Genomic DNA, 25638 nt, shown 5'->3' with positions numbered 1-25638 from the left:
GGAATTTACAGTTCTTTTTTTTATTTTTCTGCACTTCACTTCCTCTTTAGCTTCTGCATTCTCTTTAACTTGTCTTTTCTCCGATGAGGCAAAGGCTTATTTTAGGGAGAACTGAAGTGATGAGGGAGGAAGAAAAACATCAGAACCAAAGTGATGCTCAAGTGTTTTTCTACTAATGTATGTTCAGTCTTAAGAATAACTTGACACTAGTGTAACTAATTTCACAATTTAACTAATAAATAAAAGCCGCAAATTATTTTGGCTCAAAAATAAAAATCTAATAAAAAATGGATTTCAACCCAAATACACATACACAGCAAAATCCCCAGTGTTAAATTAACACTCCTCAGTGTACATATGTGTCCACACTACATGGTGTTAAAAGTAACACTTAAGAAGTGTTAAAGTTAATGAGATAATTAAGTGATTAATTAAGTCATGATTGACCATTAGTGATGAGAAACACAAGAACTACAACTGACTTCAGCCACAGTTTTAGATGAAATCAACTGAAGATAAAAGAAGACATTAAATCTCTGAAGATCTCAGCAGAGGAGGATTAAACAACTCCACAAACAGCATTACCAGCTTCACACATTATTAACCAGACTGACTTTATTTCTGTCAGACGTCTACAGAAGCTCTTATTGAGAATTACTTTCTTGTTTATTTTGTGTTGAAACTTTTTTAATGTCACCATCATGGTGATTAGTGTTTTCTTTAGTTGGGCAGTTTGATGACATTTTAATGTTAGTGTTTCTCTGACTGCTGTAACTGAGTTTGCCATGGCATGAAAAGCAAGAGAAACACAATCAGATGTTGTTGACTGCTCAGTGATAAGAATATGATCATTGTATAGTGAATTAAATCACTGATTAACTTTGTTTTTACTGTGATTCCAGGAAATATCCAGATCGGTTTTAATCAATAAAGCTGAATATGTTTTTAGGCAGATTGTACACTAATCACTTCTAACTCCTGCGAGAGTAACTCACACACAGACATAAAGAATCAGCCTATGAATCTCAACAATGGTGACATGCTTTATGCCGCAATGCATTCTGGGAGCCATGGATGAGTTTTGCATGATGCACCCAGAATGCATTGCGGCATGAAGCATGTCACCATTGTTGAGATTCATAGGCTGATTCTTTATGTCTGTGTGTGAGTTAATCTCGCAGGAGTTAGAAGTGCTTATTGTGTGATGTGTTATTAAACCGGAAAACAAGACTTATGTAAATGTTTTAAACATTGATCAGTTTATCTGATGAAAACGCTGCTGGATCTCCTGCTGTAGAGTCACACGTCTATTATAATCAATGACTCTCAGGAGATCAGCAATTAAGGCACCATATGATGAAAACAACTGTATCACCAACAACAAGCCAACATCATCTGTCATCAACTTGTCATCATCAATTTTCTCTTGCTGTTCTCACCGTAACAAACAGTTACAGCAGACAGAGAGAGAAAATGCTGACAAGTCAAGGGTCAACACCCCAACTAAAGCAACACTGATCACCATAATGGTGGCGTCAAACAAAACTATTATTTTCAATAAATCATCAACATCTGAATCTCAGTAAGAGCTTCTGTAGACGTCTGACAGAAATAAAGTCAGTCTGGTTAGTAATGTGTGAAGCTGGTAATGCTGTTTGTGGAGTTGTTTAATCCTCCTCTGCTGAGATCTTCAGAGATTTAATGTCTTCTTTTATCTTCAGTGGATTTCATCTAAAGCTGTGGCTGAAGCAGTTGTAGTTCTTGTGTTTCTCATCACTAATGGTCAATCATAACTTAATTAATCACTTAATTATCTCATTAACTTTAACACTTCTTAAGTGTTACTTTTAACACCCTGTAGTGTGGACACATATGTACACTGAGGAGTGTTAATTTAACACTGGGGATTTTGCTGTGTACTATTACGCATACTATTTACTATCTGATTATTTGTAAGTGTGAACTCGTGAAACTCCATTCATGAGAGTGGCATATTTAATCTTAAAGGTGGGGTAAGTGTTATTTCAAAACTACTTTAGAAAAGTGTCTCGGGCAGAGTACCAAAACAAACTTGTAGCCAATCAGCAGTAAGGGGCGTGTCTACTAATGACAGGGAGAAGAGAAGAGATTGCTCAGTGCACGTCATTATTCAAAAGACACGACACAGGACGGACATTAGCCGAGCGACGACAGAAAGAGAGAGATGGCAGATAAACACGTGGAAGATGTGGAACAAAAGAAGGCTTACGATCAGCTTTCCAGCGCTGGAGAGAACTCAAGGAGCGAGCGTTGCTTTATTTCTTCTCCAGAGGCGAGTGACATTGATTGTGTTTCACAGAACTAATATATGCTGGCCTTTGCTTGAATATGCTCGTGTGTCATGTTCGCTTGCTTGTCCATTTGCGATCGTATTGTCTTTCACTTCAGCGATGATAAAGACTGGATCATATAAACCTCCTCGCTGTCTGTTTCAAGCGTCAGCTCCCGAAGTGTGTCCGAAAAGTAAGATAATAAACGCCTAATATATGTTTGTTTCCTTTGGTTCCTCTTTTAGTGATCGATATAACCCTCTAATCTGGTCATAATTGTGAAATGTCCGTTAGTTGGACTGTCATGCTCGTGCTATCGAGTTGTTCATGAGAACTGTGTTTGTGTTTTTGGGATGTAAGGCATGACTTTTTCACTGGACATTCAACCTGGATTACCATAGTAACACACATTGCTTTCACTTATTGATGACATCATACCCTCGGGACGGATGGCACAGCAGATTCCACCATAGTCGTTGCCTGGGTTACGTATGCTTGGGGTGGAGCTATCAAAATAGGGGCGACATCGGTTACCAGAAAGCACTTACCCCACCTTTAATGTGTAAATAGAAAAGCATTCTGTTACTTCATTTTTCCGATCACACAGTAAATGTGTGTGTACAGCCCAGAGTTTGTGGGCGCTACACACAGTTATATACGCTTATTGTTTATAAATTACGATATGTGTGTGACAAGGTTTGTAGATCAGGCCTGTCTGGTCTGAGCAAACGTGTTTTACATGTATGAATTAAATTATAAAGAACAGCGGATTGGAATAGCTTTTTCTTTCCATTGTTTCCACCTATAGGGTGGGGACAAAATCAACTTTGGCAAAAAATTATAAGGGACACGTCCCACCTATTGCACCTGCTTTTTCATTCAGCTCCAACTATTTGAATCAGAAGACATTGGGGTCAGATTCGTTGAAAATTCGGTAACGCTTTAGATTACGGCCCGGAAAGTACTGCGTAAGTAAAAAGAATTTACAGCATAATTTTCAGTAATTATAGTGTAACTATAAAGTAAGTATGTGTAGGTATAAGGGAACAATATGTAATATTGGGGGAATAAAGGGGTAACTATCAGGAAAATTAACACATTGTTTATACTGTAAGTATTTTTTAATTAAGGGGTAATTATCAGTGTAGTTACAGGGTAAGTATGAATCTGCGGGCTGTAAATTAAAGTGGTGCTTGTTCCCCTCTTGTTTCGTGTAGTTACAGGGTAAGTGTGAATCTGCGGGCTGTAAATTAAAGTGGTGCTTGTTCCCCTCTTGTTTCGTGTAGTTACAGGGTAAGTGTGCATCTGCGGGCTGTAAATTAAAGTGGTGCTTGTTCCCCTCTTGTTTCATGTAGTTTAATAGTAAATAAACAAATAAAGTGTGAAAGTGAAACAAGTAAATTAATAATCAAATAGCTAAATTAATAAAAGAGGAGCTGGATAGGCCACACTATGGTTTGTAAGAGATTATCCATTTTACAACACGAACTGGAGGTGCAGCAGTATGCTCAATTTCTGCAGTTTGATATAGCTGTCTACAGAACTTAAAGATCTCACTCTTCTTTCGTTTTCTTTCTTGCTGCATTAAAGATTAAATTGGAATTATGTAATTGTGGCTGGCCCTCGTGAGGTAATCGCACAGGCACAGCTGAAGCAGGGCTACGAACTGTTTGTCCTATTTCCCCTCACCACGCCAACAGGGCGATCAGTTCTAGATCTGCTTCAGCTGTCCGATACCTGCACGAGGTCCGACCAGAAGAACTGACATGCCAGAAATTCATCCGACCGTCCGATCGCCTCTCGCTTCTCCCTGTACACTGGACGAATATGGGATGATTTTACTAATAAAATGATTAAATGCATGCACAATTATCCACAAACAAATTCCTTTCAACTTGTGTGTGCTAAATACAGAATTACATGAATGTGCAGCATTTTGTACAAATAGAGACATAATTGTGAATGCGATTTTGTATTAGTGTTGGTCAGAATCTGTTCGTACAACGATTAAGATGTGCATTTGTGGATCCAGTGCTGCGCATGCATTCATTGACTCGTTTGTGAGTTGATCCTATTGTCTCAATCCAAATGAATCAAATAGGATTGACTCACAAACGAGTCAATGAATGCATGCGCGGCACTGGATCCACAAATGCACATCTTACTCGTTGCACGCACAGATTAATCAGTTTAATACTAAAATCCTCTCATAGACGCATGACAAAACAGAAAATCAGCCCGACCCAAAGAAGAGTTGCACGAGTCAGAATTCAACTCGAAAGCGGACGAAAATCGCGATGGTATACCCAGCTTAAGAAATAAAGTTTAATAAAAATATGATAGGGTTTGGTGAAAAACAAACTGAAATGTATTGAATATCCTGGCCGTTGGTTGTGCACGGAGGGCATTCACGTGACTTCATTAACGTCGCAGTTCACTCTGACTCGCCCAGGAGAAGCTCACAAGTTGTAAGAAATAAAGATAAATAAAAACACAAAATGAAAATTGAGATGGATTGTATTAATCTTTGTGTACTTACCTCTAAAAAAACATTGCTGCTGTCCTGTCACTCTGTCTCTTCCACGGTTGAAGTCTGTTAAACTGCGCTTTGATCTGAAGGTGCATTACCGCCACCTACTGAATTGGATTGTGGCACATTTGATCGGTAGGGGAAATATTAAAAAAAATGTATTAACCCTGTATTCTTTAGATAAATAATTAAATGTATGTAAATTATACATGATTTTTTAAATAATAATAATAGCCTACATTATATACATTTAAAACAGGCTATGATTTATATAACTGGATGACCACAAGAACTAAGGACTCTGTGACAGTCATTATATATCTCTGCATGTGCTAGCTAGCCGAAAACACTAGAGGATTGGAGATGTTTTCCATGATGGAGGAGATTTTAAAACAAAAATTAAAACATTAATATTAACAATATGCTTACTTGTAATAATCAACTGGTTCGTCCCATTGAGTTCAATTTATGGTAGTAGTTCTTTGTTAATCCACACACTCGTTGGTGGAGATTCATCCTTTGAGGAGAATGAATGTGCTAACATTTCACCGGAATGTACCCAATTGATTTGGATTTGCTTTAACATGTTGAATGATGGGACAGATAGATTGAGTAAGCCTCACCAGTGGAGAATTAAGCTGACCAAAAATCAACATTGATTCAATGTTTGTCTTTTCAACACTGAAAAGCATGGAATTGTCAACATTGATCCAATATTATTTAGCATTGAATTTTCAACATTGGTCCACTATTTTTTTAGCATCGAATTTTCAACATTGATCCAATATTACTTAGCATTGGCATTTCAACCTGAACCAAATTGATGATTCTGATGGAATTTCAACATTGACTCAATGTCACAATGCTATCTGGGTTCCTGTTTCTCAGTCATTTAAAAACACTATACTCATCATTCTGAAGATCACAGCTCATCTGTTAAGACGTACTGTCAGACACAAGAGCAAATCATGGAATTAGATGCCATTTATGCAAGTTATGAAGATGGTATTGACACAACTGGCCAGGATGAAGGAAAAGCTCAAAAGCACAGTAAGCAGAACGTTTATTTTAAAGCAAAGATTATTTTGATGTCACTAATGTTTGAGGAAATTATAACTTTTATGTACAATTTGAAGCATTACTTTCTATGACCAATATGTCAATGTTTCTACTTTGATATGAAGTTGATTAATATGGATCTTTTGTTTGCTAAATACTTTTTCAACTTGACCTTATTGTGATATTTGACAAAAAAATTAAAAAGGCTTAATAACATACCTAAAATATTGATTTGAAATGAAATTTCTAATAATATGAAGGGTATTCACTGACAGTGTTGGGGGTAACACATTACAAGTAACTTGAGTTACGTAATAATATTACTCCAAGTAACTAGTAAAGTAACGCATTACTTTTCAAATTTACAACAAAATATCTGAGTTACTTTTTCAAAAAAGTAACTCAAGTTACTTTTTCACATTAATTTGACTGACAGCTCTCCTGCCCCCGTGTTGAGAAAAATAAGTGCAGAGGTGTGTGTGTAAACATGATGGTTATTGTAGTTCTAGACTAAATATGAGCATTTATTTAACTCACTTGTACAATAAAGATTCAGTACTCCTCAAAATTAATGAAATCAGTCAAATGCAAAATCAGAATACTATGCAAACCTCCAATAATTAAATGTTAAATAAAACAACCTATTTTATGCATTTAATCTACCTTTATATTTAATTTACCAATGTCTTGCTGCTGACCTTGATGAAAATGACTAGATTTTTTGTCTTTATCGGTAAAACTTTTTCCTCCTGCATCCTATTCTACCATTCTCCAGAGCTGCGCCCTCTACTGTTCATGAGGGAATCTGCATTTTTACCTCAGCCTGGGGCTTATTATTTCAATTTTGGTATGAAGAGATCTTTACCGTTGCACAAAAATATAACTTTTTTACAAAAACAAGCCCAGCCCAGGTGAGAAAAAGTAACGCAAAAGTAACGTAACGCATTACTTTTCTTAAAAAGTAACTAAGTAACTCAATTATTTACTTTTTAAGGGAGTAACGCAATATTGCAATGCATTACTTTTCAAAGTAACTTTCCCCAACACTGTTCACTGATATGTGTGTGTTTTCTCTGTGTTTGTCAGGAGGAAGCAGGCGTTTGGTGTTGATGACAGTGTGTTTCGGGCTCATTTGTGTTGTTCTGCTGGTCTTCATCATAATGCAGCTCATCACCATCACAGCAGAGAGAGACCTGTTAAAGAGTTACAAGAACACAGTTGAAGAGTTCAACCACACTATCAACAGCTTACAGGACAATTACACTGATCTAATGACTGAAAAACACCAACTGAAGAACAACTTCAGCTCTTTGAGTCAGAAGAAACTGGAACTGGAAAGAAAAATCACATCTTTGAGTGAGGAACTAAAGATAAAAGCTTCTGGTTAGTATCTATTTTTAGTTTTCTTAGTTTTCTTTATCTTTCATGTACACCGTTTTAAAAAAGTGTGTGTTTCTGTTAGGACACCAGTGTAGTTTAAAGGACTTGTTCATATCCAAAGAGTTGAAGAGCTGGTCTGAGAGCAGGCAGTACTGCAGGGATCTAGGAGCTGATCTGATCATTATCAACACTGAAGAGAAGCAGGTGAGTTTGTGTGAGTGTCTGTTAATGAATGAAAGGAATCACACTTAGGTCCTGTCCCAAATGGCACCCTAAACCCTCACGGTCTTCCTCTGAGTCCGCACTTTCACAATGTAATGCCGCTTTGACTTTGAAGAAGTCCGCTGTGTAACCTCCACCAGTGCACATGAAGTGTGCCATTTGGGACAGGGCCTTACTCCTGTTTTTTATTCACACAGAGGTGTTTAACGTCCTTTGTCAAGGACAGAGTGTGGATTGGTTTGACTGACATTGAGAACGAGGGTAATTTAACTTGGGTGGATAATTCACCACTGAATCGAGGGTAAGTGATAAAACACTCACTGTGTATTTAGTTGGATTAGATTAATTGATAAAAAATTCTCCATTATGGTGATCAGTGTTCACTTTGGTTGGGCACTTGGAACTTCATATTATTGTAATTCTCTTCCTACCGATGCAGCGATGCAACGAGTTATAAGGTAGGGTTAGGTGTAGGACGTGTCAACAGTGTAATTATAAGTGTAACTACAGAACTTAATTACAGATGTTTTTACATCTGTGAGTATAGTACATGTAAGTACAATGTAAAACATGTATGTACACAATAAGTGTATTGTATCAAATTATTGATTTAAATGTTAGTACATAGTAGTTAAGGCCACCTAATATAAAGTTGCTCCGAAGCCTTCAATTGGGTGGACATAATCCCTCTTTATTTGTAGCAATATCTTGTTGACCATGCTTGAATCACACACACACTTCAACATTCAGCAAAACACAACAATGGTAACAACAATGGTAGCTATACTAAGTCAAGAGTAAATCTAAAGTAAATGATCAAGTACTCTCTTTTTAGTACTCTTGTGTAAGTGAACTACACTAACTAAGCATTTGTCAGCACAACATACTATTCCTATTTCAACTTTGCTTGGTGTTCTTAAGCTAATCGGTTTGCATGCCTTTTTTAAAGTAAGTCTAACTAATTCGATTTTACAGAAAAAAAACCATGACAACAACCACAATGAATGATACTTCCTAATAAATTCCAAAGCATCTGCTTATTTTGTGTTCCTGAACTGAAAATCGAATACGTTGTTTAGGTTTTGGTCCGAGGGTGAGCCGAATGACGAACATGGAGTTGAAGACTGTGTTGAAATTATGTCTCCTTTATCTTTAACCCTGAACAACTGGAATGATCTCCCGTGCTCTGAGAAGAGAAAAGGGATTTGTGAGAAATAAGGTTCATCCCGTCTCGTTGAAGTTTTACTTCTAATCACTCGTATCGAGAATTCAGGATTTCTGAGGCTCCTGCTACTTTCATTTATATAAACGGCTTTAATGATATCAATTTTATTTCATACTTTTCTGTAATATACAAAATCACAAGCTGGTGTTCAGATGATAGGAAATGTTTAGTTAGTTTTTTACTGCTCTAATAAACTCAGTAATTGAACAAAGTTTAAAGTCTTTGTCCTGATTCACCCTGTTATTCTGATATTGAGTGTCTGTGAAACTGCTTTTGAGTCGAATTGCTTGAATAAAATGGTCTATTGGCATTTTAAACTTACAGCTTTTTTGTCTTAAAGGAACACGCCAACTTTTTTGGGACTTTAGCTTATTCACAGTATTCCCCAGAGTTAGATAAGTCCATACATAACATTTTCATCTCCGTGCATCCCATAACTCTGTCTGACGCACCCACCGCTAGCCTAGCTTCGCACAAAGACTGGAAGTAAACGGCTCCAGCTAGCCTACTGCTCAATAAGTGACAAAATAACACCAACATTTTCCTAATTACATGCTGTGATGTGTGTAGTCACAGCGTGTACAAATAACAAGGTTATATGAGACTAGGGTTGCCACCCGTCCCGTAAAATACGGAATCGTCCCGTATTTACAAGCAAAATGACGCGTCCCGTATCAAACCAATACGGGACGCGATTTGTCCCGTATTTTACACCGGTCCATACATAGGCGGAGTCTCGAGAACATGCGCTGTGCCAGTGTGCCTGTAAACTTGCGCGTTTTTTTAAAAACATGTCGAGCTCGCGTCGCGTCCACCGTTTGAACGCAAGAGGATCTCCAGATGTAGAGCTGAATATCAAAAAGCTATCAATGGGTCTGTCCAGTAACTCATGATGAACCTCAGGCCAACTGCACACTTTAGAGAAGCATTTCAGTGTCTTAAATGTGACACACACATCCGTGCTTTTAAAGGTATAGGCCTATAGTTTTTTTTTTTAAGGATAATATATTAATATAATATTCCATACATTAGAGCTTGGCAGACAGAATTATTATTTTTTAGACCGGTTAATTAATATATTAGAGCCTAATAAATATTATTATTAATGTATAATTTAGCTAGGCTATAATCATACATAATAAATAATCCTGTCATATAAAGTTTATGACATTTAAAAAAAAAAATTGAAATTTTAAAAAGTGATAACTGGTTCAGAATGACTGCTTAAAGGGACAGTTCACCCAAAAATGAAAATTCTGTCATCATTTACTCACCATCAAGTTGTTCCAAACATGTACACATTTCTTTGTTATGTTGGACACATAGGAAGATTCTATGGAAGTCAATGGTGCCCCAAAGCAGCCTGGTTACAAACTTTCTTCGTAATATCTTCTTTTGTGTTCAGCAGAACAAAGAAACTCATACAGGTTTTTACTCTCATGAGGGCGAGTAAATGATGACAGAATTTTCATTTTGGGCTGAACTGTTCCTTTAAGCAGTCATTCTGAACCAGTAATCACTTTTTTTAACTATCCCTTTAAAGTGCACCACATACTAAAGAGTTCTTTAGAAATAAATAAAATAATCAAATGTAAAATAATATAAAATGTGTTCTGTTGCAAGTTCATATACTTGATCTCATGTTTTCTTATGGTTTATTGTTGAGCTGTCAAGTTGTCAATGTTGAAATAATCATTTTGTGACGTATTCTTTATTTCTGTCCTTTAGGAATTGTTTTTTAGTTTTTTTGAGGGGGGGGGGGGGTAGTCGTAAATGGGTGTCCCTTATTTTGCCACACTGAAGGTGGCAACCCTATATGAGACACAGCCATCTTATAAACGTATACATACTGGGGACTATATTCTCAGGAGGTTCTATATTCTCCGTTTACTTCCAGTCTTGGTGCTAAGCTAGGCTAGCGGTGGGTGCTTCAGACAGAGAATTAACAGAGGTTTAGATGTTTATGTTTCATTTGAAGTCACCATTGTGGTGGGAAGCGTTTGCTTTAGTTGGGCTCTTGGTCCCCGTATATGCGTTAGCTTTTCTCTGTCTGCTGTAACTGTGTGTGTGAAACACAATACTTATTGTTGAGAAAGCAAAGATAAAGTGACTTCAGGTGTTGTCAGCTCATTGTTGATGACTAAACTTTTGGAAAGTGAGCATCTGAGGTTTTTTTTTAAAGTTTTGTGTGCTTATTTGGCAAATAGTCATTTATTATAACCACTACAAGCGTGTGAACTCACTGTATTTGCACCAATTGAATCACGATTATCACTTATCCTGTAAGATGATAAAACAGCAGGTGCACATTGTTTTGAGCAAATATTTTTTCTTAGTCACACACAGACATCAAGATTTTGCATATGATTCACAACAACGGTGACAATCAAGCATGAGTTTTGTACTATGAAGCTACCCATCATGCATTGCAGCATGAAGCTTTTTTTGTTTTGATTGTCACCGTTGTTGTGAATCATATGCAAAATCTTGATGTGTGTGTGTGACTATGAGAAATATTTGCTCAAAACGTTGTGCACATTCTGCAAACCAACTTTTATTTACTTTACTTTAATTTATCATCCTTCAGGACAAAGGATCATTTTATTTCTATTGGTGCCAAAACAGCAGATTGACAAGCTTATAGTGGATATAATAAATGACTATCTGCCAAAAAAAAGAACACAAAACTTAAAATACAATATCAGGTGCTCACTTTCTGGAAATTTAGTCATCAACAAGGAGCTGACAACACCTGAACTCACTTTATCTTTGCTTTCTCAGCCACAACTATTGTGTTTCACACACACAGTTACAGCAGCCAAAGAAAAGATAACACAAATATGGGGACCAAGAGCCCAACTAAAGCAAACGCTTCCCACCACAATGGTGACTTCAAATGAAACATAAACATCAACATCTAAAGCTCTGTTAATTCTCAGTAAGAGCTTCTGTAGACGTCTGACAGAAATAGTCAAAGTGTGTCTTATGTCTGTGATTAAGGGCAGCACCAGTGTCTCAGTGGGAAACACTGTCTCCTCACAGCAAGAAGATCCTGGATTGAATCCCACGATTCTCTCACGATCCAAAGATGTGTGAATTACAGATGCTAAGTTGTCTAAAGTGTCTAAAGGTGTGAGCGAAGTTTCTTTTATTTTCATGATTTCTGGACAAACACACACTGTCTGTGAGTTGCTTTGCAATTACAAATGGAAAATATGTCCACAATGAGCACATTTGAACTAGTTTTTAACCTTGAGGTTCCATGAACGTCTATATCGGACGTGCAGAACACGTCAAAAACAGACGTCATAAAAACTTTCATTCTGGCTCCTCAGTGGACGTCTTTTCAACATACGCCTCTAGGGGCAAAGACATGGAAAAGACGTCTTTTGGACATAACTTTGCTCAGTGGGTTATAAAAAGGGTTCTGCTACCGAAGAACCCTAATTTGGTGCTTTTAGAGACAATCTGGTGATTTAATATTTTTTAATATAAGTCCAAATAGTTTTATTCAACCACCTAGTTATATTACATTTGATGGAAAAACAAAGAATGTGTTGTTCAGAACATGGTAACTACAGTAGCGGGAAACAATGCCCCCTGCTGGTGTTTCACCCCACAGATATCTGAAAATATCATTATATTTTCCATAAATAACATGAGCTCCCTATCAACAGATCTTACTATTCTCATATTATATATGTGATGTTCTGCAAAAAACAAGCTTTAAAACACTTTTTTTCGTACTGCTAAAATTAGATCACTTTACCATCGCCAATGTAGTCCATAGAAACAAAATCTGTTACTTGACTCCATCTAGTGGTTATTTTGGGAAAAACAGTAAACTCTACCCTAGATATATAATGAGTAATGAGGAAAAATGCAGAGTTAATAGAAGGATTTAGTAGACATTTATTTTACAATGTATGAACCGAAGCAGTTGTTACAAGGGGTGAAACATACATCTCCAGGAAAATACTAAATATGTTATGAAATGATAAAAAAAAATGTAATGTGTATCTCTGAACATTATTTTAGAGTTTTTTAAATAAGATATGGGAGTTGGGATATGTTCCCGGTCTGCAGTGGTCAGTCTCTATCAAAAGTGTTCAGAGGAAGGACCAGTGGAGAACCGGCCACAGGGTCATGGGCGGCCGAGGCTCATTGATGCACGTGGGGAGCGAAGGCCGATCAAACAGACGAGCTACTGGAGCTCAAACTGCTCAAGAAGTTAATGCTGGTTCTGATAGAAAGGTGTCAGAATACACAGAGCATCTCAGTTTGTTGTGTGTGGGGCGGCACAGCCGCAGGCCAGTCAGGGTGCCCATGCTGACCCCTGACCTCCGCCCAAAGCACCAACAGTGGCACGAGAGCATCAGAACTGGACCACGGAGCAATGGAAGAAGGCGGCCTGGTCTGAGGAATCACGTGGATGGCCGGGTGTGTGTGCGTCTCTTACCTGGGGAACACATGGCACCAGGTGCATTATGGGAAGAAGGCTTGGCGGTGGAGGCAGTGATGCTTAGGGCAATGTTCTGCTGGGAAACCTTGGGTCCTGCCATCCATGTAGATGTGACTTTGACATGTCCCACCGACCTAAGACCATGTACAGCCTTTCATGGAAACGGTATTCCCTGGTGGCTGTGGCTCTTTCAGCAGATAATGCGCCTGACACAAAGCAAAAATGCTTCAGGAATGGTTTGAGGTGTTGACTTGGCCTCCAAATTCCCCAGATCTCAATCCAATCGAGCATCTGTGGGATGTGCTGGACAAACAAGTCCGGTCCATGGAGGCCCCACCTCGTAACTTACAGGACATAAAGGATCTGCTGCTAACATCTTGGTGCCAGATACCACACCTTCAGGGGTCTAGTGGAGTCCACGCCTCGATGGGTCAGGGCCAGCAAAAGGAGGTACAACACAATATTGGGAAGGTGTTCATAAAGTTATGCCTGATCGGCGTGTATATATATACACGCCGGTAACAGCACACCACTAATATATATATATATATATATATACATATATTAGTGGTGTGCTGTTAACGGTGTTAATGTGCTGCGTTAACGTGAGACTCTTATTGGGCGATAAAAAAAATATCGCCGTTAATCTATTCTCAAAGTTGGGTTGGGAGCTGGGTCTATATGGAAGCCATAAACAAAGATGGTCATATGATATGCAGTCTCTTTCAATATCATAAAGGAGACTGATCATTGACACATAAAAAATTAAATTGGCAAATCGATATTAGTAGATTTTCACCAACAATCATTTCTTGCCAGATATCAAATATTCTGAATTTTGTTGTTTAAATACATTGAGAAAAAAAACACTTTATGCACACCCACACAAACATCAAGAATCAGCATATTAATCTCAATGACGGTGACATGCTTCATGCTGCAATGCATGCATTGCAGCATGTCACCATTGTTGAGATTCATATGATGATTCTTGATGTCTGTGTGCGCAAACAATTTTTCCCCCGTAAATGTATCTAAAAATCTAAATTTAGGATGACTGATCTGTGGCAGTAAAGCATTTATGGTGAAAATCTATTAAAACAACTTTTATTGACATTTCTATTATCCACTTTTCTCAAAGATTAGTTTGGTACAAAAAAAAATTCTTTATGATGATAACTACTTCACCTGATAATTTATGTTTATGGCTTCCTTTGCTACGTGTTCCAGTAAACTCTGTTACTACACTGTAAAATCGAATTAGTTAGACTTACTTAAAAAAGCATGCAAACCGATTGCCTTAAAAAAACCAAGTAAAGTGAAATAGGAATAGTATGTTGTGCTGACAAATGCTTAATTAGTATAGTTCACTTACACAAGAGTTCTAGTGGCTAAAAAAGAACTGTAGAGAGAACTTGATCTTTTAATTTAGGTTTACTCTTGACTTAGTTTAGCTACCATAGATGTTACCATTGTTGTGTTTTGCATGCTGAATGTTGAAGTCTGTGTGTGACTCAAGCATGATCAGCTGCAAAATCTTTTGTTACAAATATAGAGGGATTATATCAACTCATTTAAAAGTTCCACAGGTGTTTATGACGTAAGTGTTAGCAATACAATTGTAAATGATCGTTATATGACAAAGGAAAATATTACATAGGTTAATTTTAAAAGATGATCTTAATTTCTGACTCATTAACTATAGTTAATTATTCAGTCAGAAGCTAGGTCAACTTTTAAAAGCAACCTATTTATTACTTCTCTTCCTTTGAAACCAAATAACTGTGATTTCTTGTTGCATCGCTGCATTAGAAAGAGAGTTTTAATAATATAAATGTTCCAAGTGCTCAACCAAAGTGAACACTTATCACCATAATGGTATTTTATTTTTTTTATTTTTTTGCTTAACAAAATGGCACTCAAACCAATCAATTAATCTTAACTTGTTTTTTCTGAGTAAACAAGGAATAGTATGTGAATAGTACAGATTACTAGATTTTTTCAATTGAGTTAAGACACTAAGTAAAGTTAACTAAAAAGTGTTAGTTAGAATCACTGTTGGATTTTACAGTGTAATGCCGCGTTCCAGGCAACCCGTAACCCGTGTTTTTCCAACCTTCTACCCGTGAAAGTGGACTGGAACGGCAGCCAAACCCGTGAATTCCCACCCGTGAACTCGTACTAGATCGATGTACTCCCAGTTAAGAGTTTTGACGTCACGTAGCCCGCGAAGCAACAATGGCAGCCCCATACGGACGCGGTGTGTTTATGAAACAAATATACAAATAACGTAAAATAAAAGGTATAACAGCATTTCTTGCCGTCTGCGCTGTTTTTCTCCGCTGTTTCCCTCAAATAAGCAAGGAGTAAGCACCTTTGGCGATAGAAATGATTGTAAATGAGCATACACCCCGTACGGTCCGACATGCTTTGTTTACATCAAACTACCACACAATTCCTTCCAGTTTGGCGTGACTTTGCCTGGAACACTACAAAGTCGTGAGTCGTGGTTTGAAGTTGTAATTTACGGGCTCAAAAACCTGCCTGGAACACAGCATTAGACCACAAACTGACCAACTAAAATAAACATTTCCCATAAAACATCAACCTCTAAACCTCTGTTAATTCTCAAAAAGAACTGTAGACAAATGTCAGAAATAAAATCAGTCTGGTTTATAATAAGAGAGATTTACCCCCGGTTTCACAGACAATGCTTAAGCTAATCCTAGACTAAAATACATGTTTGAGCTGTTTTAACTGAAAGAATCTTGCACTGACAAATCTTAAAATATGTCAGTGGCATTGTTTTGTCTCAAGATGCACACCAGTAATGTTTTTTTCTTGGGCACGTTTATAAAAGTTACTTAAATGTCCTAATTGAACTAAGGCCTAATCCTGGCTTAGTCTAAGCCCTGTGTGTGAAACCGGGCCTTAATGTCTTTTCAGTTGATGTCATTTAAGCTATGATGACTTTCACCTTGATATTTTAGCGCGGATGTATACCTAGCACTGTATTTTGCACTGTAGGGGGCGAGAGAACGAGTCTTTGAACCTGTGTATGCCTACTAGTGAAATATCCATATTTTGCTATGTATCGATACTGAAATATCTGAAACGATACAATACTTATTTTCTACAGTATTGATATCAGCTGCGCTCTCCTCTCCCCTCCGACCGACAGAGTTGACACGCACCCGCCTCCTCTCCTTCAGTCTGGTTAACCCTCTGAACATGGCGAACAGGTGTTCTGCTGGATTTTTCCTCATGACAGCGTGTTAGTATTGGTGTGACCGGTCTGAATTTTGCGCGGGGTTGCACATAACGTTAATTCTACTAATTCCCGCAGATTTCGCGCTCACATCTGAAGCGCACACACACATACCGTAATAAAGCTGCCTCTGACATACAAGTGCAAAAATTAGCTCCTTTTTCCAGCTTATTAATGGTCAAATACACTCAAACATGTCTCAATGCTCATCTTGGTGAGTTTTAATGTAAACACAGTCATAACCAGCACAGTGGGATCCATGCGTGCGTCAGGTCTTAAAGGGACAGAAGTTATTTATTATTCAATCTACAAAAAGACAAACGATCACTTACGAGCACACATATTCTGAATGCCATCGGCAGAATTCAACTGAACCATTTTAATCTAGATTAATCTAGATTAAAAAAAATAATCTATGCCCACCACTAATATATATATTAGGACCCGAAGTACCCCAGAGGGTTAAAGGAAGCAGAATTGAAAGTCAATAACAATTCAAAGAAATTCATATACATGTCCATCTTGCCATTGCAGCTTCCTCTGCACCTGTTGAGAGAATCTTTAGCGTTGCAGGAAAGATCTTTAGACCAGAATGGACTCAATGATAAAACATTTGAGGAGCTGAGAATTAGATTCAACAGTGTTGTTCAGTGAGTTTTGCATTGGAATGAATGATAACTGCATTTACAACAACTTTGTGTTATTTGATCACTTTGAAATGAAAATAACATTGGAACAAAACAAATTAAACAACATTGAGGGGGTCATTTATTTCAAGAATTTGATCATTATTTGATCATTACAAAATGTATGCAGGGTTGAGGAGTGACTACACTTTAAAAAAAATAATCATGGGTCTTGTAATGTTCACTAAAAAAGTGATAATTAAAAATAGTGTATATATTTTTCTTAAGAAAGTTGTGGTTCAGTGTTGTATAGAAAATATTGAGAACAGTTCACTAATAAAACCAAGAGATACTATTTTTTTTAAGGAAATGTAAGCAATTGTGAGGCTTCAATGGAAGAACCGATTAAGCTGATAAAAATAAGGGAAAAAAGGTTACCTCTTTATTTTAAGAGAATTAGCTACTTTTTGCAGATTTATTTAGAGACACCATTGTTAGTTCCCAGCATGCTTTGCATATGGCTGGAAATGGAGAGATAATATGGAAATGAAGTGTTATTTAAAGTGTTTTTGAGTGAAGGGAAACATCTGTTAATGTTTAATGATCAGTTATGTTTGATATTTGAAAGAGTTTCTGTTATGTTGAAGTTTTGACTGTTACCATTGTGCAGAAGAGTAGAGCTTATGGTTAGGTTGTGATGTGAATAACAACAAGGGTTTTTGTAATGACATGTGATACTCTGTGCGATGAGTAATAACTTTGTTAATACTAGTGCACAAAGAAATATCCAAAAATGTAATTCTGTTAAGTATAAGTAGGTAAATAACAATTACTCCAATTAATACTTTTATAATGTAACTAAGCACATTCTGCCAATAATATTAAATTCATCATGGCTATAGTGTAGACTCCTAAAAAAACATACTGTAAAAACTACCTAAATATTATGTGTAATATTGTTACCATTTTTTGTAAGTTGATAGTGTGTAATGAAATTATGTTATTACCAAATTAATGTAATTGTATTAGGTTGTTTTACTGAGGTAAAATGTGTATTTCAATTAGTTACTAATCATATTAAAAGGAAATTGCTTTGCATTGATAAAGTAATCCAAACCACATTTATAATGGGTAACTTATAACAGTAAGCAATTGCATTTCCAAAGTAACCCTAACACTGAATGTGTGTGAGATTCAACACAATCTTTCTGTTGTGTGACTGTGTGGAATTTAATTCCACTTCCTGTCATTCCAATTCAAATTCAACTTCCTGTGGGGCGGAGTCAATTACATTCAAAGGACAAGGCCAATTCTGAATTTTGCACAAGCCAGCAGTGCATCAAAGTTTGGATTCTTGTTGGTCAGCAATATGTAAATTCTAGGCGTGGTTCTCTATATTAAACCCGGCACTCGTCCTCCTAAAGTCCACAGCTCAACTGAAGAGACGCAGAAGTCATAATGGAACTGGAGGGCATTTTTACAAAGCTTGACCATGAGACCTGCAGCAAGTTTGATGAGAGGAGACTGGACAGAGATGAAGATATTTATGCTAATAAGGACCGAAGACTCAGCCAGAGCGAAGCAAGAGCTCAAAACTGCAGTAAGACATTTAGTGTCATCTTAGTTTTGATATAATTGAATAGCAATAATTTAAATAGCATTAATTGTTCTTGTTTTTTAACAGTGAACTTTTAGATTTTTGTAATTATGAACAAGTTCCTTAAAAGACTACACTGTAAAAAAAAAAAAAAAAAAATCCTAATTTTACGGAAAATATGATTTTTGTACGGTCATTTTCTTTTCTTTTAAATTGTACTCAAAACTCTGTACAATTACAAATAATATCTGTAAATTAACAGATAGTGTTATTTTAAGTATTATGACATTAATGGCTAATTACAGTAATTCCCATTTTTTTACAGAATTTTTCTGTTTTCTTAAATTGCTTACAATTCACGTAAAATTACAATATTAATATGTAATTAAACAGCAACAGAACAGTTGTACTGTAAAACAATTAAAATAAACAGAAAAACACAATTTTGTTCCTTGGGGAACAATACGTATAACTGTACCTTTAAATGTACACAATTGGTCCTTAGGGTACAGTTATACCATTGTTTTCCTCTACTTAGAGCAGGGGTAGACAAGTTCAATCCTAGAGAGTCGCTGTCCTGCAGAGTTTGGCTCCAACCCTGAAAGACGTCTATTGAAGCTCTTATTGAGAATTAACCCCTTAACTGTCACCGTTTGCCAGCACAGCCATGTAGGCCCCACATGAGTTAGCCCAGATGAAATTAAATGAAAATGAAAAGTTTCAAATCAACCATTAATCAAGCTTTGTTTGGTTGAGATTGTTGAGCTATTAGTTTGTTATTTTATAATGAGAACCATTCAGAAAAATATGCAAACAAGAACAAATTTCCTCAAACATCTCAAACAGCCCTTTTCATCTTTTCCTTCATCTTGGCTGTGATTTGGTGTTCCAGGTCCAGTTGTGTCCTTAATATTTGTGGTTTTAGAATTTTCATAAACTTAATTGCTTATGAAGGACATCACTGATACATGTGTGTTTTCTCTGTGTTTGTCAGGAGGAAGCAGGCGTTTGGTGTTGATGACAGTGTGTCTCGGGCTCATTTGTGTTGTTCTGCTGGTCTTCATCATAATGCAGCTCATCACCATCACAGCAGAGAGAGACCTGTTAAAGAGTTACAAGAACACAGTTGAAGAGTTCAACCACACTATCAACAGCTTACAGGACAATTACACTGATCTAATGACTGAAAAACACCAACTGAACAACAACTTCAGCTCTTTGAGTCAGAAGAAACTGGAGCTGCAAAGAAACGTCACAACTTTGAGTGAGGAACTGATGAGAGAAGTGTCTAAACGAGGTTAGTACACAACTGTTTTGTCTAATACATTTTTTTTTTTCTAGTTTATCTTTACTCTATACAGTTTTGAAAAGTGTTTATGTATGAACCTCTGTGTGGTCCACTTTGTTTTACCATATCCAGTGAGTTGAAGAGCTGGTCTGAGAGCAGGCAGTACTGCAGGGATCGAGGAGCTGATCTGATCATTATCAACACTGAAGAGAAGCAGGTGAGTTTGTGTGAATGACTGTTAATGAATGAGAGGAATCACACTTACTCCTGTTTTTATTCACACAGAAACTCATATCTTCATTAAAGGAGAGAGTGTGGATTGGTTTGTCTGACATTGAGAACGAGGGCAGAATGAAATGGGTGGATAATTCACCACTGAATCAAGGGTAAGTGCTTAAAATCACTTTTATTATTATTAAAAAATTAGACCACCATAAACTTCAGCACTTTCTTTCACTTCTGCTCAAAATCTGACACATTTTATTCAGGTTTTGGTTCAAAGGTGAGCCGAATAACCTTGGTGGAGATGAGGACTGCATTGAACTGAATCCTGGAAAAGACAGTGTGAAAAACTGGAATGATCTCGCATGTTCACAGAAGATGAAATGGATTTGTGAGAATTAGGTGCATGTCAACCCATCTTGTGATGCTTTTACTTCTTTTGTCTTATGATATCATCCTTATTGTGATCACATGATTCCTGTTTATTTTTTAAACAATGTCAGTTTATTTCATCATGTATGAACTGCTTTCATGTGAAACGGTAATGCTGAACTTTACATCTGATGTGTTCATGTCATGCTCCATCACAAGCAGCTCTATATTAATATGATCTTGTACTCATGGCTCCCAGCATGCATTGCAGCATTAAGTATGTCACCATTGTTGAGATTCATACGCTGATTCTTTATATCTGTGTGCATCTAAATTTTTATCCCGCTAAAATGTATTTAAAAATCAGAATTCAGAATGTCTGATCTGTAATAAGAAAGTATTGCTGGTGAATATTATTAACTGATATAGCTAGTGAGTGATAATTTTACTGAATCATTTTCCTTTGTGACAATTTTTGTTCATGGTTTATTTTGATTTGAACATATTATGTGTTTTATTAACACAGTGTTAAAAAAAACCATAAACTCACATAAAAAGCCAAGAGTCAAACTGGCCAACTAAATGAAACATTGATCACCATAATGGTGTTCAATAAAACATCAACATCTAAACCTCTGTTAAGGTTCTATATAGCACTTTCATGGCTCTTTATGGAACCTTATAAAAAGGGTTCTGCTATTGTTACAAGCCTAAGAACCCTAATTTGGGGCATTTAGAACCATTTTTCTTAAGCGTGTAGAAACAAAGACAATCAGGTGATTTAATATTTTTAAAATATAAGTCCAAATACTTTTATTCAACCACCTAGTTATATTACATTTGATGGAAAAACAAAGAATGTGTTGTTCAGAACATGGTAACTACAGTAGCGGGAAGCGATGCCCCCTGCGGGTGTTTCAAGCTTTAAAACACTTTTTCTTACTGCTAAAAATTAGATCACTTATCACAAATTAGGTATCATTTGAAAGCTTACAAACTCAAAATTCATCCTGTGAAAACCGTTTTGAAATCGGACATTGTGTTGCCATGGAAACGTTACTCTAAATTATTCTAGTGGGCTCCTCCCCTAGTGGGCGCTGTCATGTTTCATATTACAACAATTATTTTAACTACTTTATATTCAAAATCTTTTCCAATCTTGACAAAACGCATATTGTCGGAAAGGTCTGAGTCTCAAGGGTCCATATTTGGTGACTGTTTTGTGATGGAAGTAATATTTGGACAGAAATTTACAGGAAAATGCATCAAAACAACAATAAATGGAATTTGAATGACACCCGGTGGCTGTTTTGTGGTACAGCACCCTAAACAACATCTCATGGGGACTTCAATTTTTGTGATATCAACTTCAAATTTGGAACACAAATTGGTTAGACATATGGCTTTGATTTTATAGTAATTTTAGAGTAAATTCTTTTTTGTAAAATATATATTTTATATGAAATAAAAAATATTTAGTACAGTATTTTTCATTTACAGTAAATTTAAACTTCCATAACTATTTCATACTTTCATATTTTGAATTGCTTTCACTTCAGCAATAATCTGCAGAATGTCGTCTTTAAAACGAGACCAAACTTTGGTCTATATTCCAAAGCATTCTTGAATTACAGCCCTTTAAGTTTGGATAGTGCATTTTCATGTGTATTCTAAAAAGGGGGGTGACAGTTAAAGGGTTAAAGCAGCACTAGGTAACTTTTCAACCTTTATAATATATTTTCAAACCTCTTGTGATGATACATCGACTTACAATAGGTTGAATGACACGTCTGCCATAGCCTGACGGGGTCTGTATCGTTTTTAATCGTACTTTTAAACTTCGGGTTTCGGGTAGTAACCCGAGAAAAAAAAGAACTACAAAATTCGACTGCTTTACAGCATATACGTCACTTCCACCCCCACTTCCTTAAATTCGGACTTGCGAGAAAAACTATCATTTGTTTGCCGAATGTTATAGTCATGGCCGAAGCAGCATAGAAAAATTAGAAAGCAAAGGCTTTGTCGGAGGAAAGCAAAAAGAGGAAACGAGAAAGTGATGGGATTAAAGGCAGGACGAGGATCAACATTGGGCCAGCGTTTGCTCTTTGGCGTGAGCTGAAGGAGGAGGGGCTACATTCTTGCAAGTAAAAACATATGATAAGACGTACAAAATCATATTTTAGGATACCTAACATGTCTGTGATATTGGTTTATTTGTCTTGCCTCAAGCTATAATGCAAATCGATTTTTCAAATTTGCAGATTCATCTATGGTAGCTTGATATTATAATATTGACGATATATGGTTATTACCTACTACTCAAACATTGAATTGAAGTATCATATAGATTCTGTAAAACGGGAACCAATAGACTAGGCTACTATAATGACGCTGGCTTGTAAACGTGAGCATCGCGATCATTTGGCGTTTGAAAAAAATGAAACCCATGAAATGATATTCATATGACATGCTGAAACATATGCCACTGTACCTGGAATGAAGAGATTTCACACGCGACGCAAGCAGAACACGCATGTGAACTCCTCCTGCAGTGTTCAGGGCTATCATGGTTGTCATGTAGGACGACAGTTTACGACAGTAGTAGAGGACAATACTGTTTCCCAACTGTAGGGGGACCCCGAGAGCAAAACCTACCTGGTGCTGCTTTAACCATCGCCAGTGAATACTTCTACGCTCTTGTCAATCAGCTCCTGGTTCAGTAGTCAGGGCACTGATCAGGGAATAAATCAATGGGCTGACAACCTGATCAGTGCCCTGACTACTGAACCAGGAGCTGATTGAGACGCACCCAATGTAGTCCATAGCAACAACAAAACTGTATCTTGACTCCATCTAGTGGTTATTTTGGGAAAAACAGTAAACTCTACCCTAGATATATAATGAGGGATGAAGAAAAGGCAGAGGAGTTTGGTAGAAGGATTTAGTAGACATAGATTTTACAATGTATGAACTGAAGCAGGTGTTACAAGGGGTGAAACATACATCTCCAGGAAAATACTAAATATGTTATGAAATGATAAAACATTTTTCACATGTATCTCTGAACATTATTTTAGAGTTTTTTTAATAAGATATGGGAGTTGGGAAAATGTCTGTGGCTCTAGAAACTGTGGATCCATATATGGACCTAGCATACTCACAGTCCAGCAGCACTTGCTCTCTCAGCCTCAGCGTCAAACAAACTCTGTGCTATCTTCCACTAGACCCTCATTATTTTTAACAAGTCTGTCATTAGAGCGCAACATGCATCAATTTCCCTCCTAATTTCTTGGCTTGGTGATGCTTGGAGTCGCATGTTGTCAAATAACTCTTTCAATTCACACTCTTGCTTCTCCACCCCATCCATCATATCGCACAGGTCACTTTCAGAGCACTCATTTTTACTTTGAACGTACATCTCTAACCAGAGCCGGCTCTCCCTATAAGCGAACTAAGCGGCTGCTTAGGGCCCCGCCGCCACTAGGGGGCCCCCTAACTACAGATTGCACTCGCCCGCGTCGCCGCAGTTTATCACGCAAGACGCTCAATTCGCGTCATTCGCACCACGCGAAAAGCGCCTTCCGCGCCGCGGGACCTCTAGACGCGCGTCAACGCGCCTTTCCATTGACTTAACATTGAAATCAAATCACTCGCTCCAGACACTCTATTTGCGTTTGGTGTGAACGCAGCATAACGTTAGCTGTCCGTCGATTATGCTGAATCAACATTGCTTGCGCTATGGTCCAGCCGTCGGCCCCAGCTCTGGGCTACAGAACGCGTAGAGACAGACTCACCTCCTTTGAATGTATTTTCTTTTTAACAGTTAACGTTACATGACCTACACTAGTTCTGGGAAAGAAAAAACCGAAAAATCTTTGTCTCAATAGACGCTTATTACAATAAAAAAATAGTTTAAGAACATTCGAGAGAAAGAAAGTAATAGTAAGAGAAAGAGCAATCATTTGACAGTCAAAATCAAAATGAAGTTTAAAATAAAGCGGTTAAATACAAGCTTTTTCTTATGGTCTTAATTGAATAGGCAATTAAAGATTATTAATAAATATTAATCTATATACTATTATGAAATATTTTATATATTGTTAAGCTAAATCGCCCAGACCATTTAAACCTAAAGAAAACAGTGTCCTCTCTGAAACATTTTTGAATGATGATCGATACAAGACACCTAAAAGCAAAATGGATTTGTGGTAAATTTTAGTAAAGAACACTGTAAAAAAAAATCAGGTCCCCAATTGAAAATTTTCTAGTGAGCGATCACATCTAAATTTTTCAGTTGGCCAAATTGAATTAATGTGAATTGATGCATTTTAATTCAATTAAAATTCAAGAAATTACATTTGGCCAACTGAAAATTTTAGATATGATCGCTCACTAGAAAATTTTCAATTGGGCACCTGATTTTTTTTTTTACAGTGAATGCAGTCCATGCTGTGAAGGTTTAAAATATGAACAGTATGTAAGAGTTAATCAACCAATAATTAAATAATATAATTTAACATTGGATTTCTTTTAATTTACCCTTAACATAATTGTAAAAAACTAAATGTCACTTTCTCAGGAGGAGCCATTCTTAAATATTTTGGTGGTCGTGGAGAAACATTTCATGAGGCTGACACAAGTAAATATTTCCCACTGCCTTTCTTTTGAATAGTTTTGTGCGCAACTTCAACATAGCTAATTTTCCTCTTGCCAATAAAAGATTTAGTTTTATAATCATAATTCACTATGTTGTCTAATTGTACTTTAATATTAATTTTAAATTAATGTGTTTTATCTACTCTGCATACTGTATTTATTATTAATTATATTGTAATCTCAACAGCTGGAGGAGGTGACTCTACTGCTGCTTCAGTAGAGCATAGCGAGCCGCATACCACTATGGCTAATGTTGTAAGTTAGCTATATATTGTTAATGCTAAATTATTAATATTTATTTGTTTACAACAAATTGACCTTAAATTTGCAAATCTATAATCTTTACTTTTACTGTTTCAGTGAGTGTACTTTAATAAGCAGTAAAATAATTGTAGGCAATCATGTTAAAAGATATACAGATG

At 36.7% G+C, this 25638-nt stretch overlaps 2 protein-coding genes across 2 annotated transcripts; both read left to right on the top strand.

Annotated features, from left to right (window-relative positions):
* Positions 1-5757: 5757 nt before the first annotated feature.
* LOC307122968 (uncharacterized protein) lies at positions 5758-9038 on the top strand. The gene is made up of 5 exons (XM_079811317.1): positions 5758-5889; positions 6985-7281; positions 7361-7482; positions 7698-7801; positions 8580-9038. The coding sequence occupies exons 1-5, from the start codon at positions 5808-5810 to the stop codon at positions 8716-8718; spliced, it is 744 nt and encodes a 247-aa protein (XP_079667443.1). The 5' UTR covers positions 5758-5807; the 3' UTR covers positions 8719-9038.
* Positions 9039-18508: 9470 nt separating this feature from the next.
* Positions 18509-21856, top strand: LOC307122970 (uncharacterized protein). The gene is made up of 5 exons (XM_079811319.1): positions 18509-18681; positions 19673-19975; positions 20099-20183; positions 20252-20352; positions 20455-21856. Exons 1-3 carry the CDS (start codon positions 18540-18542, stop codon positions 20104-20106), a joined length of 453 nt encoding a protein of 150 aa, XP_079667445.1. The 5' UTR covers positions 18509-18539; the 3' UTR covers positions 20107-20183; positions 20252-20352; positions 20455-21856.
* The last annotated feature ends 3782 nt before the right edge of the window (positions 21857-25638 follow it).

This window comes from Gobio gobio (genome assembly GCF_949357685.1).
Source record: "Gobio gobio genome assembly, chromosome: 3".
NCBI lineage: Eukaryota > Metazoa > Chordata > Actinopteri > Cypriniformes > Gobionidae > Gobio > Gobio gobio.
The sequence above is the reverse complement of the archived record's forward strand: the minus strand, read 5'-3'. Positions and strand labels throughout refer to the sequence as shown.

Excerpts from the sequence above, each read along its gene's own strand:
- LOC307122968 (XM_079811317.1), top strand. The coding sequence starts at position 5,808 with ATGGAATTAGATGCCATTTATGCAAGTTATGAAGATGGTATTGACACA. Across the intron at positions 7,282-7,360 it reads ACTAAAGATAAAAGCTTCTG|GACACCAGTGTAGTTTAAAG; the intron begins GTTAGTATCTAT and ends TGTTTCTGTTAG. Across the intron at positions 7,802-8,579 it reads AATTCACCACTGAATCGAGG|GTTTTGGTCCGAGGGTGAGC; the intron begins GTAAGTGATAAA and ends TACGTTGTTTAG.
- LOC307122970 (XM_079811319.1), top strand. The coding sequence starts at position 18,540 with ATGGAACTGGAGGGCATTTTTACAAAGCTTGACCATGAGACCTGCAGC. Across the intron at positions 18,682-19,672 it reads AGCAAGAGCTCAAAACTGCA|GAGGAAGCAGGCGTTTGGTG; the intron begins GTAAGACATTTA and ends TGTGTTTGTCAG.